The sequence below is a fragment of the Thalassophryne amazonica genome, chromosome 22 (assembly GCF_902500255.1).
Source record: "Thalassophryne amazonica chromosome 22, fThaAma1.1, whole genome shotgun sequence".
NCBI classification, from domain to species: domain Eukaryota; kingdom Metazoa; phylum Chordata; class Actinopteri; order Batrachoidiformes; family Batrachoididae; genus Thalassophryne; species Thalassophryne amazonica.
The window spans coordinates 26,858,078-26,873,083 of NC_047124.1; the positions used below are offsets into that span (position 1 = coordinate 26,858,078).

Below are 15,006 nucleotides of genomic sequence, written 5' to 3' on the forward strand. Positions count from 1 at the left end.
TTGCCGAGATATCGCTCTACCGAGGAGGTAACGTACTCAGCCAATTGTGTTCTTGACAATAATACTTGTTTGCTTGTGTGTTGATAGCAGATAGTGAGTAGTACAGCTGGAGACTGTATTGGACTTTTTGGATAAGTACTCACACTCCTGCACTTACCAGTATTTTCCTGACGAGAGGTGGAGGTGGTTTTTCCACCATACGTGTTGCTGGGTGCAAACGCACCCACATCTAACTGTTTTTGTTCCTCGCCAGCAGTACCAGATCCGACAAGCGGAGGCAGTGGCCACCTGGGAGTTCGGACTTGGCGGCTCCAGTATTCCCGGGGTTCGGTGGCGGAGGAAATCGTGTGGTTCCGGTTCTGCTTTGGACAGACGTCTTCTATCTTCGAGCTGCCCACATGACACCTTTTGTGGATTTGACTTCATTATCTACTATTGTAATTTGTCGTGTTTGTTGTGCTTATTCACAACAGTAAAAGTGCTATTTGACTTCCTCCATTGTCCGTTCATTTGCGCCCCTGTTGTGGGTCCGTGTACCTACACTTTCACAACAGAGATAGCAGATGCTGCGCAAAGACCAGACTACCAGGGGCATCGTGTGTGCGTGCGTGCGTGCGTGCGTGTGGGGGGGGCATTCAGGAAGTGGTTTTTGGATGAGCAAGAGAGCAACGGAGCCGGAATTGGCTGACTATTGGTTTACATAGAGGCTGATTGTATAATTCTTTATAGAAAAATAAAACTCGACTCAAGCGTTCACACTTGACATTTCGTTGACGAGTTAATTCAGTCTTTTTTTTTTTTTTCAAAAATTAATTGTAATCTATTAGCTGTGAATCTTTCAGTATCTTACGATTCGATTCCCATTTGTGGGGCCATGATTCGATTCAAAATGTTTTTCAGATCAAAAATCGATTTTTGATTATAAATCATTCAGTACATACAGTTTGTGATTTCAGGATCTTCTAGTTATGTGTGCTGCAATGCGCTAAGAAAGCGTGTGATGGTATGACATACTTTGGGTCAGTTGTCGGCATCATAAATCTGAAGCCTTTGTTTTCCACGACGTTCTCGGGGTGCAGGTCTTTTGAAATGAAACAGTTGATGGATTTAGGTTGTTTGTTGTTGTTGTTTTTTTTTTTTTACATGTTTGGAATTGGTTGGAAGTTTGTTCAAGTGATGCAATGTGCATCGGGTGGCTGCTAGTTTTAGCCGTTGGGGCTGCTGCACTTTTTTCACTCGGGGGTGATGATGCGCTCCAGCTTTGTTGTGTTTCCAAAATGCTGAACCTTCATTTTGTACACTTGCAGTTGCTGTTACTACCATGCTGACGATGGGGCTGAGCTCATTTACTAATGCAGAGCAAACTGTTCTATAGAAGCAAAGGGGGGATGCGGCGACAGCAGCTCCACATTTATGGCAGTGAAAGAGAAACTGACTCACACAGTTTATATATATATATATATATATATATATATATATATATATATATATATATATATATATAAATTTATGAAACATATTTGGTAAGTTTTGAAATTGTTAAGGCTAAGATCGTTAATTGATTTTCTTTTTCTCCCTTCAACACCGCTGTGAACTGTATTGTTGAAACCGTGTTATTCAGTGTGATTTTTTTTTTTTTTTTTTGTGACATCCTGGATGTTTTAAGCCTTAATTTCTCCTTGTAGAATTGACTCTGTATGACTTTATTTTTGTAAACCACCATAATAATACTAACTTCTTATGAGTCCACAATGACCGTTGTTCTGTGGTACAGTGGAGAAAACTTGACTTCAGCTCATATTATCGAGCATTTTAAAATTGCTCGTCATAGAACATCAGCAGATTTGATGAAAGTGGGGGAGGTGATGGTCTAGTGGTTAAGGTGTTGGGCTTGAGTCCAGAAGATCATGGGTTCAAATCCTTGCCTGACTGGAAAATCACTCAGGGTCCTTGGGCAAGGCCTTTAATCCCCTATTGTTCCCGTGTGTAGTGAGCGCCTTGTATGGCAGGCACCCTGACATCGGGGTGAATGTGAGGCATAATTGTAAAGCGCTTTGAGCGTCTGATGCAGATGGAAAAGCGCTATATAAATGCAGTCCATTTAAAGTCATATTTCAGCTATTGTGAGAATTGCTATTGCGATCTTTACTAATGTCTATCAAGTTATAAAATCTCAATGAATAGAATATTTAGCAACTCAAAATATGAAGCAAATTTATATGATTGCGGTGCAATGTCTCAATTTCCAGTTTGTGTGTAGGTGTATGTATGCATGAAACCTCAAGCAATGCAATTATGCACAATTTGTCCCCTTTTTTAAATTAACAAAATATGCACCCTGCAAACAAATGTTAGGGTGTTATATGAAAATCACTTTGTCCATCTCTCCTTCTGTCTGTCAATATTGTAAGCGCAGCTCTTTCTCAACTGGTTGGGGGACAGTGGTGGGCACAGTTCCACCAATCCGCTAACTGCTAATTAGCGAGGCTAACTTTTTTTAGTGGATTTGCTTTTAGCTAATTTTGGAAAATATTCAGTTTCCCTAATTTTTTGCTGGCATAGCAAGCAAAACCTAATGGTCAAAATGCATGTTAATCCTTACCTGGTGCGTGTTTTTCAGTAGTCAGTCGGCTGTGAGCTCAGTCCTCCTCCAGCAGAAGGATGCAAGACGGCTGCTGTTGACATTTAAAAAACAAAAACAAAAAAAACCCCCCAAAAAACCTGTCATTTACTTTCCATATGCAATGCGACAGACAGTGGGCAGGAGACATGAAATGCAAAGCACTTTTCACTGATCATTTCACTTATAAACAACTAATTCCGGACAGTTTATCAACATTAACGGTAACTCTGCCATTTTTACAAAGTGAAAATATCGCACATATCTTTTAAAGTAATGCACTAATTCTGAGAAATTCAAACGATTCTCTTTCAATCACTTCCTCCCCCTGTCAAAATGCATAGAACACTGCCATCTACTGGATGGGAGTGTGAATAGTGACCAACGTTGGTTGTGAATTACACTTCACAATCTGAATTGTCAGTTTTGCAAATGCCTTTTTTTTTACAATTGGGAAAAAAATGACATATTTACAAATACATATTTAATTATAAGATCCAGCACACCATTACAGTAACTTGTGTGTTGGTTTTTACAAATAAATAAACCAACCAACCAGTGAAGGAGACTAATTTTTCCCATAATGCCTTTTGACATGTGCATCTGTTAAAGCTCAAACCTTCAGAATTAGTGCATTACTTTAAAAGATATGTGCGATATTTTCACTTTGTAAAAATGACAGTGTTACTGTTAATGTTGATAAACTGTCCGGTTAGTTGTTTATAATTGAAACCATGAGTGAAATGTGCTTTGTTCATGTCTCCTACCCACTGTCTGTGTTGTAGTATGTGGAAAATAATGTTTGTTTGTTTTTTGCCAGCAGCGTTCAGGGTGCGTAAAGACAGAAGCTCTGGCTTGTTGTTCGTTTGGGGTTTGTGATCGCCTTTGATTTTACTCAGAAGCCTCGGCGGTGCTTAAACTCTAAACTGGCTTATCAGTAGCCGACAGTGTACCAAGTCAGTACTAAAAGTTAGCGGTTAGCTGTAACTTCTGTTATTTTATTTATTTTTTTGCCATATAGCTTTATAAAAGTTAACATTTAAGTTCGCGGATTAGCAGTTATCAAAGCTAACTTTTTGGTTAACTGTGCCCACCACTGTTGGTGAACATATGCAGATGTGCACGGAGGAAAGTTATTCTAGTCTGACATCCTCAAGAGGAACTCAGTGGACTTTTGTTGTTGTTATATAATCATTTGGCAGTAACATATAAAAAGAGCTACTGGGCTTTTCAGTACAGAGGTTGTCCAGTTTTGCAATTGGGGTATTTACTGTCCTCATGTGCATGTGTGTCATTGAGCTTAGGACAGCAAGCGAAGATCTATGTCTTTGACTGCAAGTAGAGAACTTGGAGTAATTATTTTCATGCTTAAACCCAAACTTGCTCTCTAGGGGAGCACAGTCCGGGGGTGCTGTCTGCTTTTTATATGCTCCATTTATGTCAACGTGCAGCTACATTTCCTCACTCACACTTTGATTTAACTGCAACTCTGCATCAAAATTTATACAGTTCTTACTTTTAAAAAATTCACTGTCACAAAGAAACTGTATTTTACCCTATTATGTAAACTTTATAATTAATCTGCGGCTCATTGTGCCTTACAGCAGTGACCCGCCATGCGGCTCTTTGTGGATAAACTATGACCAGTTAAACTGCAAAAAGTTAGTCGTCAGTAGCCTGACAGTTGCGACAGCAGATAACTTCCTCCATATTGTGCAAAATCATTTTATCTGCCTTTTACGTTTTCATGTGTTTGAGTTTTAAACATGCTCAGTCCAAAAATTGTGACTATGCCCACACATGCTTCTACTATAAACCTAATTAGGCCTGACACAGCTTGTTTTAGACTTCTGTAACATGAAACAGAAATACCCCCAAATGCTGTTTTTTCCATCAGTCTGTTTCCAAAATGCAAGAAAAGACACTTTGATGTGCCAAGTGCAAATTGACAAATTGACCTGCCAAGTGAAAATTGACGTCACGCACAATGCCATAATTTCCTTCATACTGTAAAGGAGAAACACTGACATTTTCCAACCTACGCTTTTGGCAAGATTTGTTAGTCAGTATGTATGTTTGTTTGTTTTTTGTTTTTTTGTTTGTTTGTTTGTAATCATTGCATTTTTCATCTTTAGCTGACTCTGGAGCACACAGTTTATATTGCAGAATCTTGCAAGTTCGCATATGGGAGTCTCCTATGGAGATACCTTTCAGCACACAAAAGGGTCAAGGTCACAGGAAGGACAAACACTAAAATCACCAGAAGAAGTTTCCTGGTCACAGTTTGTTCAAATTCAAATTGATTAATTTATGTAGCACCAATTCACGATGAAATCGTCTCAAGGCGCTTCACACAACATAAAACAACAACAAAAAAAACTGAATTAAAATTTAAAACACAATAAAAAGACAACCATAAAAGAATTCCCAGAATAAAAACCATCATAAAACTAATGATAAAACAAGGAAAACAAATTAGTCTTTAAACGTGACTTAAAAGTCTCCACAGTATCAGACTGCCGATTGTGTGCCGGGAGATCATTCCACAGAGCTGGGGCACGGTAGGAGAAAGCTCTGTAACCGGCAGACTTTTTATTCACCCTGGGAACACACAGGAGTCCTGCACCCTGAGAACGCAGGGCCTGAGCTGGTATATAGGGGCTTACCAGGTCAGCCAGATAGGGAGGTGCAAGTCCATGAACAATTTTATAAACTAATAACAGTACTTTAAAATCTGATCTTGCAGCAACTGGAAGCCAGTACAGGGACGCCAAAATGGGCGTAATGTGGTCAGACTTTCTGCTTTGTGTCAAAAGTCTGGCAGCAGCATTTTGAACCAGTTGAAGACCTCAATCCTGGACTGCGGTAAGCCAGAAAATAGATTACAATAGTCCAATCTAGAAGAGACAAATGCATGAATCAAAGTCTCAGCATCAGCCATAGACAGGTTGGGACGAATCTTATATTTTGCAAATGGAAGAAAGCAGTCCTCGTAATGTCTCTAATGTGGAGATCAAAGGACAACGTAGGATCAGAAACTACTCCAAGGTTCCTCACTTTACCCGTATGATGTATAACACACGAACCTAAGCTAAGTGCTTGCTGATCAAATTGATGCCGATACCTTGCTGGACCAAGAACCATAACTTCAGTCTTATCATACTGAAGTGAATGGCCTTGCTCATAAGCCACTAGCTAGGATAAGTGAGCGACTTTGACCTTCAGGGTTTACCTTGAGGTCAGAGATAACCTACAAGTAGGTAAAATTTCATATTTGTGTAAAACATGTTGTGTAATACAGCAAATTAAAGGGCTTGATGAGAGGATCCAGAATATATCAAATGTGTTAAGTTATGACGTCACTTGGTGACGTCATGATGAAAAACATGCAACATTTACATTTTTAAGGGTTTCAAAAAGCGTGCAAAACATTTTGGATCATCTTTAAAATGGACATGTAGAAACTTGAGGAAGACTTCTCTTGACATGGCAAAAAAATGACGTCAAGGTCAAAGATCAAACTCAGTAAATGAACGTTCCTGAAGGCATTTTCTTGAATGTTTGCATCAAAATATCAGGGAATTATAGGGGTTGGCCTTGCAAAAGTACCGTTGCTTCAGAAAAGCAAATGACCTTGACCTTTGGGGATTATCGTGAGGTCAGATGCGACCTACGTGTAGGTCAAATTTCATTTCTGTTGTGTGGAACATCAAATGAAAGGTATTGATGATGTTTTCCAAAGATATCAGGATTGCCCAGGTATGATGTCACTGAGTGACGTTATGATGGAAAGACTGGGTCAAATAATGACGTTCAGGCCGACATTAAGGAGTTACCTTGGCATTGATGGTTCAAGTCCGATGTGTCTACCCGACTTTTGTCAAGTTCAAGTGATGGAACTAGGTGCACAACTGAGAAATTATCCAAACAAATGTGGTATTGGTACCAAGTAGGGCTGAAACGATTAGTCGAGTAACTCGAATAATTCGATTACAAAAATGTTCGAGGCAAATTCTGTGCCCGAAGCTTCGTTTAACGTTGTAGTACATATGCCAGGCCTGTGTGTGGTGCTGCAACGTCCGCAGGAAAAAAAAACAGAAGACTGGAGCATAACAGCTAATCAAATTAGCAACGATAGCTACCGCTTTCCAACGTGACATATAGAGTAAAATAAAGCCTTTTAAGAGAAAGATGGTCCACGCTGATCATCTGAAATAGACTTACTGTGCATTTAAAGTGAAGCAGTGTGTTTGTCTATTTTTTAAAACACACGGTCTGCTCTACGTGTGGAGGGACTATTGACCCGGCGGCCGGCTGCTGTCTCTTTGCCCAGTGTGAGGGGCTCTCAGGCCGGGCGAGTCACAGCTCTGTCCCCGGCTACATTGACAAACAGCAGACGTCCACTCTTTCTTCTGTGTTTCCCTCAGACTCACACTGAGTGTTTGACTTTTTAATTTTTGCTTTTTTGGGCAACACACAACACTTCACAAACATGGTAACTTAAATAAAATAATAAAAAAAACTGACTGCAAGGCTGCATGTTCAACCTCCAGCTGAAATGCAACTGTTGAATTGCAGAGAAAGAGGGATAAAAAAAAATCACACAGGGACCCAGTCCATCAACCTTTATAAAAACAAACAAACAAACAAAAACTCTTACATTTTACAAGTTGGAGAAAACAAAACAGAAAGCCACATCCCATTGCTATTTCGGCAAAATGCCAACACTTTGGCGCAGTGTTGGTGTTTAAAAATGTAGAAGTACTTTTTATCCGATTACTCGCTTAATCACCAGAATAATCGATAGAATACTCGATTACTAAAATAATCGATAGCTGCAGCCCTAGTACCAAGAAATTATACTTATTCAATAGTGTATTTATACCCTTCAATATAAATTAAATCACATATGGTAGTTGTACAGCCATATAATGATTTCTTGGTTGTTGATATATTGAAATCAAGGTCAAAATTCCTTTATGTATCAGCGCACAATTTATGTAATTTTCATTTCATACAAACACAAAAGCAGAAATGGTACATATTCATATTTTTTGGGACAAGTAAACATCAAGTTGTTTTGTGGAGCTTCATGGTTCTGTGTGGTTTTCATTAATCTTTTGGCAAGATACCGGTCACCCTCAGGGTGACGTTTCTCATTTTTAGATGTTTTGCGGTTATCTTCCCTCTTGAGCGATCTGGAAAGCAAACAGTCACGAGCAGAACCGGCTATATAATGTTAATGAAAGGGTCAATTTAAAACAGTCAATAAACTGCTTCTTGTTGCCGTGAATGGGTAAACATATCATTAGAAGTGTCTATAGTGCACGGACGATCCCCATGGAGGTAAATGCACATGCATATTTAACTCAATTGATGTAAATAAAATAAAGGTGACAGATCATACAGTTAGCTGCTTACCTTAGCCACTGATGGGCACTGCTGTCCACTGAGGCATTAGGAATCAATTGCTGAAGAGGAGCTTGTTCTGTAAGACACATGATCTGATAGTGTGGCAGTCACGCAACATTAAATGCATTAGAGGTGTATTTCATTAAATATCAGACACATTTATTGATGGTATTTTGAATAAACAATGCTTTAAGGGTGTAACTGGACTACAGGAACAAGAGTTTTGTGAAACTGTTTCTGTTGCTTATTTTAATCCTCCTTCCTGCTGCTGGGGGAAAAAACTAAACTTGCTGACCTGATTTCAGGCTGTCCACACCTACTGTTCCCTCTCACGCATATGATATGCCTAAATAAGTGTGAATAACAGAACTTAGGAACTTAGGAGGAGGCCATGCTCTTCAAAAACTTTAAAAACATAAACCATTGTCAAAGGTTTTATCAAATTCTTTAGCCTGAGATGTTTTTTGGACTTGGCCACAACACTTGATTTACTACAACTTGCCATGCTGTGTGATTTGAAATTATATGTGTAATTGCATGATCACTGTAATAATATCTATACTTATGTAGCTTTTGTGACTTCTCTAAAACAAGTACTACCAAGTCAGGAGCATTATATATCATAAACTTGAATGTTGTGTTCAATGCAGGGTTCATCAGAACTAATCATGAAGTCAAAACAATTGCATTCTAATATTTCGAAAGATGTTAAAATTACAGTATATATTGCAGTTTTCTTTTTTGCATGGGGTGGGGGTTTCTTGTCATGGTAGACACGCACTTCCTATATGAAATATCTCCCAAATTACACAATCCACAATCTCTGAAGTGGATGTAAGCATATTTGAATAAAAAAAAAAAAAAATATATATATATATTCTATCATTACCACCTCCTGCTATCTATATACTTTGCCTCCAGTGTTTCACAATCACTGCTCTAAATGTTTACAGCCACTTTTTAAACTGTACTTTATTCATATGTTTACACACACGCACACTTATATATCAATATATATGTATACGGTATACAGTACATATTTCATATTTAAACTTTGTGGTGTATAAGATGTTTTGTTGTTGTCATCTGAGAGGAACATTGGTATTTGACAGCTTAAAGATTTGAACTACTGTAAAGAGTAAAGGGTGTTAAAATCTGGAATAATTGTTCTGATAGTATTATATTATGGTACATTGGCTGGCTTAATAAGACTTTATTAAAAACAATAAGATTACTTATTATAGTATGATAAATTATGTTTTGTTTTATCTGTGCATTGTACTACTATTTGTACTGCTGTGTTCAGATATTTTTGTTTGCTGATTAATCTGTATTGTCTCTGCTTGTCTTTCTTTTTTGGTATTCCTTGTTATGAGTGTATATTGCAACTGGTGGAAAGGGGGGGGGGGGCATTTATAAACTTTTGTTCAGCTTACACCCTTTTGGCCGCACAAAACTGGGAAATTGTTTGTTGTGTTTTTCTTTGTTTTATGAGAGATCCTTTTGTTATGTGTGTGTGCATGCCAATAAAAAATTGACAGTTAATAGTAATAAAAAAATTAGTGTTTTTGTGGTGTACAGTAGCTCTGTGCGAGCACCTCTAATTTTGTTTACTCCCTCCGTACAATGACAGTAAGACTATTCTAAAAACTGCTCCTCGGTGTGTGTGCGCGCACACATTTTAATTGTTTTTTTTTGGTTCATTAATGTCGCTGGTAGCAGCCACTTTTAGAGGATTAGAAGATATATTCAAATCCGTGTCGAGGCCTAATCTCCGGTCCTTTTAAATGAAGCAAAAGCTTAAATGGCAAAAGTTGCAGTTCCTTGAATGGCCACTTGAGGCTAGCTGCAGAGAGACATGCTTCCCATAGAAGCCCATGTTTAAATGCCCAACATTAGAACTGTCTGAGCCGTGTTCAGAATCCTGCTAGCAGAAACCACTCGCAGTGGTTGCTAGCTGTTATAGATCAACTGTGTCTGTCATTTCTGAACATTTTGATGTGCCTGTTTTTACTTTAACATCTTCAGTAAGTTTGATATGGGCGCATGTTTGACGTCATTTGTCCCACCCAGGTCATAAAGGGTCTTGCCTGCGCTCCATCTCTTTGCCCATTTATAAGTTTGCCTTAGTTTTACTAAACACTGCCAAGATGGTGATATCCAGAGCTCCACTACTTGCGCTTCAGACATCTTATGGGTGATGTCACAAAGGGTTTGTTCGGTGTATATATGCAGTCTGCGGTCTGTGCCAACACCATGCAGAAAAAGTCATTAGCACCAGTGAATGTTTAACGCTTGCTGTGATTGGCAGCGGTTTTGGCTTTGAAGCTTTCAGTTGGTGAATTCAGGTTCTGTGTGCCACGAGCACATGGGCTGTGCTCCTTTGCACACTGAGTCACCACCCTGACATCACACCCACTTCAGCTGTCTATTGTTGGGAATATTTAGGATATGCTTTGTAGACGTAATTACAGTGTTGAAGGGCAAAGAGTCAAAGATTATATACTTTCTTCAAGATGCTTTTTCAAGTACTGGATGAAATTAAAATGTTTCAGATTATGTTCCACCCTGGATCCAAATGTAGAAAGTGTCGCGCTGCGGTTGTTATATTTCAGCACAGCGGAGACATTATTGTGAAGGCCATTATTGTGGCTGTCAGAATTTTTTTTTTTTTTTTTTTTTTTGAAAGACATTTGTATCGGTGCGGTACAGTGACTTAAACATTTAATCTTCAGTTCCCAGTTGTAATGGTTGGGGAATGCTCGCCAGTCTCACTTGCATGTGGTGGCTTATGTACCGTGAGATGCAAAAGTGATGAGACACAAAATATGTAAGACTGAGAGCTAAAGGGCCCTTTCATGACGCAGGTTGTGTAAAACGTGGACGCTTCTGCAACCATAATAGCTTCATAAACGTGGTTATCAACAACCTGTGCTAAACCACGGCGCTACAAACCAGCTATTAGCCCGAGCCAGAGTGTTTATCAAATAGGCAGGTACAGAGGCTGCAACAGTGCAGACACATCTGGACAACAATATGGTTTTCAAATCAGATTATTTGGAAAAATTTGACCCACTGCTGTGACCATAAGTGATATGATTTAGTCAAGAACTGGCTTTTAGAAGGAGCTTCAGCTTCCTCAGTACAGCAGAGCGCTCACTCCATGCTGTTTTATCATGTTTAAGATGTGCTTTGTGAACTTTTTTTAAAGTGAGAGAGGGAGAGAGGGTCAGATAGTAACCTCTAGTGCTGAAAAATGAAGTCCGTGCAGGAGTGCTGAATCTTGGGAGTTCACTGAATGGCTACTTGAGCAAGTCACTTCCCATAGAGTCTAGGGCAGAAACGATTAATCGAGTAACTCGAATAATTCAATTACAAAAAATGTTTGGCTTCGTTTAACGCTGTAGTACATATGCCAGACCTGTATGTGGCGCTGTAACGCTCCCACAAAAAATGGAGAAAAAGAAGATGGAGCATGCGCATAACTAATGTAAGAGGTAATTAATGTAGCAGACAACGCTACAAGTTTACAAAGCTGCACGCTGACTAAAATAAAGACTTTTAAGCGAAAGGGTCCACGTTGATCATCTGAAATGGATTTATTTTACAGTCAAAGTGAAGCAGTGTGTTTGTATTTTTTTTTTTTAAACACAGTTTGGTCCACTGGCTGCTCTCCACCTCCGCAGATGAAGCGAAAGAAGTGCACTTTAAGAGAATCAAGTTTAATTAAGTTTTATTTATACTGAATAGTGTGTTAAATTTTAGTATTATTTAATTTTAATGTTGGAACTGTTAGCGCTTGTTACCAGGGATTCAACGGTTAGGTGATGTTAGCTCCACTGTTATGCCATGAGCCAATATTAAGGTCATAATTTTTAATACCTGTACCCAAGCCACCTGTCCAAAAAACCATCCCCAGTAAGGAAAAATATGCATTGATTAAACACATGAACCGAGATTAGCCTGTTAGTGTGTGTGTTGTGTGTGTGTAAAACTTTTAAGAACTCTGTAATTAATGAGCAATACTGGGAAAGCCATACTTCAGGGGGTTTCATCAAATATTTTGTAATATTCAAAATAAAATGTATTGCTTTTTTGTTGTTTGCAATCAAATAGAATTAAGAAAAGATTTAAAATCAGTCCAAAAAGAAGAGAGAGGGTCGTACGCCTAATTACTTTGGTTTATGAATAAAGAATGCTATAAATAAATGAATAACAACATAGTTCAGGCATTTCTTTATTATACTTTCAAAAGGGCAAATTTCAGCTTAATTCTAAAATAATCACACTGATGGAATTGAAAAATAAACTTTGCTTCACATTGAAGTAAATGTATATAAGTAAATCAAATGGCAAAAGAAATACATTCACATATGAGTATTGTAGCATTTACAGGTTAGATTTTATGAAAATGATTTTAATGAACTTCTTTGAGTTTATTAGGGACACAATAATTATAAGGCGGCGGTCCTGTTTTATTTATTTATGTTTTTTTTTTTACATATGCTAATTACGATGCTATGACGACCTGAGAAGAAAGGAGAACCCCCAATCAAGCTTAGCAGTCGCTTAGATTTACAACTATTTTAACCAATAACATTCTAGCCTCTGGTAGAACTATCCAATCACAGATGTCTATATCCTGGAAGAGGGGGGACATTTTCGCAGTTGGCTTCGCCTAGTCCGGATGTTCGCCACAGTAACAGTGAACGAAGCGGCAGCCGTGTGTATGTGTTGAGACAGTAGCCAGAACAGGCTTTTATTCCTTCCTTTTTTTTTATACAACTATGTCTACAGTTTATGCTACGCCACATTTTAAAAGTTTGCCGTCAAGAAGTAAACAGCGCCGCTGCCGTTTGGTTTTTCTCCTGCTGGACGAACCGCATCGTGGCGAAAAAGCCCAGAAGAAAAAGAAGGAGAAACAACATGGGCCGATAATTTAAAGAAAAAACAAAAAAAAAAAAAGAAGACGCGACGATGACTCTCTGGAAGGCTCCGTGAAGCTTATTTATTTATTTTTTTTTATTTATTTTTTTTATTCGCCCTTTTCCTTACCCCATGTGGATTTTTTTTACTACAAACTACGGAGGTTATTTTTATTTTTTTAAGATAGCTGGATTAGAAGGGGACTGAATGATGGAGCAAGCCGGCATCCTGAGAAAGTTTATCCAGGGGTGAGGGCCATGAGCGTGGGGGACGACGAGAGGGGACAGGACAACTTCGGCAGCGACTTTCTGGTGGGTGAAACATTCCATTCTTTCACCTTTTGGGTTCGTCAGGAGGTGAGACGGGAGCGGCCACACTCTTCCTGCCGTTTCCAGCCCTTACATGGCGGCCGAGCATTGTCTCCCTAAAGCACAGACACAACACCGGCTCCTGCTGCTTTTCCTCTTTTTAAATAACACAACAACAATCAGAACTCATTTACCTCACTTTCCAGTCCTGGCCTGATTCTTGAGTGTGTGTGTGTGTGTGTTTTCTCCACTGCTTGGAAGATAAAGTGTAATCTGCTTGGTGTCATTTCTCATCTGTCTGATTTAATTGTCTGATAATCACTAACCACTAAATATTCAAGAACTCATTTTCGTTACACTGCAACGATTATCTCCTGCAGTTTGCCCAGGATTAGCCCAGATTTACCCAAACTAAGGGTAAATAAATGTGTATTGTATGACATCATATTAGAAGTGTGACAATACCACCTCAGGTATCGTGATATTGAATCGTATCATTTCAAAATGAGCATCGCGATATGTCTGTGGACGGGTAGCGCCCCAGCGCCCCCTGGTGGCCGGTGAAAACATCGCCGAATTCAGTGCAAATGCATGTGATTTGGTCACTTTTCAAAGAGGTCAGACTCGTCCATGAAGTCAGTTTAATGTACAATGGTTCATTTCAGGTCAGCTTGGTGTATAAATGTCATCATTCCAGGCAATGATAGCTTTCAGATGGCTGATAGAAGCAAGCTAGATACAAGACAAACATACAGCCCGAGCGTGAGTTCATTAAGTGGCCAGTCGTGGGGGTAGGAATTCTCGCCTTCGGATTTGCCACTTCGCCAGAAGTGACGTGTGCCCGCCCTCATTCATTGCGATTCTGTTAAAATTTACTGCTCAGTTCAGTGTTTTGTCATTACCCATAATCCCATGTGGCATTACAGAGCGTGCACACAAATTGTTGGAAGAGTTTGAGTTTAAAGTAGACCTGCATTGAAATAAATGCAGTCAGATCTTTGGACCATAAAATGACTTATATTTACACATAAGATCCTTCTGAATGTAGTAAAGTAAATCTGCAAACCCAGATCTGTCATTCAACGGAGAAATCTTCATTTAAAAAATGACAAATTTACAGCTAAAATTTAGCTCTTCGCAAAACTACGGAAGGATCGACTTTTTTTAAAACTTCATATTGTCTTGCGGTACGTTTGAGTACACATTTCTTTTATTTTTGATGAAAATGATTTTTGGGGACTTTTTCATCCGCCATTTGATTGAGTGGTGTCTCATTGAAAATCTACTGTCTTTAGCCTCCGGTGTTACCGTTGCGGGGTGCAGATGCGGGACCCGCAAAGAATCTAAGTCATTAAAAAGATACAAATCTCTCAGCGACCACGGAGCTCTGCGTCTCCGATTACCGAGGCCGTGCGGCGCTGCGGATTTTGCCGCAAGAAGTCTGTCCTTGCGGGCAACAGGTGTCACCGGCCGCTTCGCATCAAAACAGCGAGCATAGTCTCTGGACTTGTTGCCAAGTTGGCCGCACCTCCATTCAGTAGAATGGGAGGTGGTGCCGGCTGCACAGCAGACACGGGGGCGGTGTGAGTGGCCCGCTGCGGCTTTACCGAGCCCGCAGACTCGGTAAACGCATCAGAGGCAGTGAGAGCAAGGCGTCAGGGAAGAACGTCGCCTGCTGTCGATGTCGCCGCTGATCTGAGCATGCAGAGCTGTATCTCGCATTCATTGCAGCTTACTTTG

General features: G+C 39.5%; 1 protein-coding gene across 3 annotated transcripts in view; it reads left to right on the plus strand.

Annotated features, from left to right (window-relative positions):
* The window catches only part of LOC117504222 (tyrosine-protein phosphatase non-receptor type 12-like), a 133,505-nt gene that overhangs the window by 18,174 nt on the left and 100,325 nt on the right, over positions 1–15,006 (plus strand). The window contains exon 1 of one of the 3 annotated variants that reach the window (XM_034163620.1): positions 12,816–13,269. The exons of the other annotated variants lie outside the window; for them this stretch is intronic. Within the exon in view, the coding sequence (XP_034019511.1) occupies positions 13,216–13,269 (54 nt within the window). The 5' untranslated portion in view covers positions 12,816–13,215. Of the gene's footprint in view, positions 1–12,815; positions 13,270–15,006 lie in introns of those variants that run through there. 3 annotated transcript variants of the gene reach the window in all.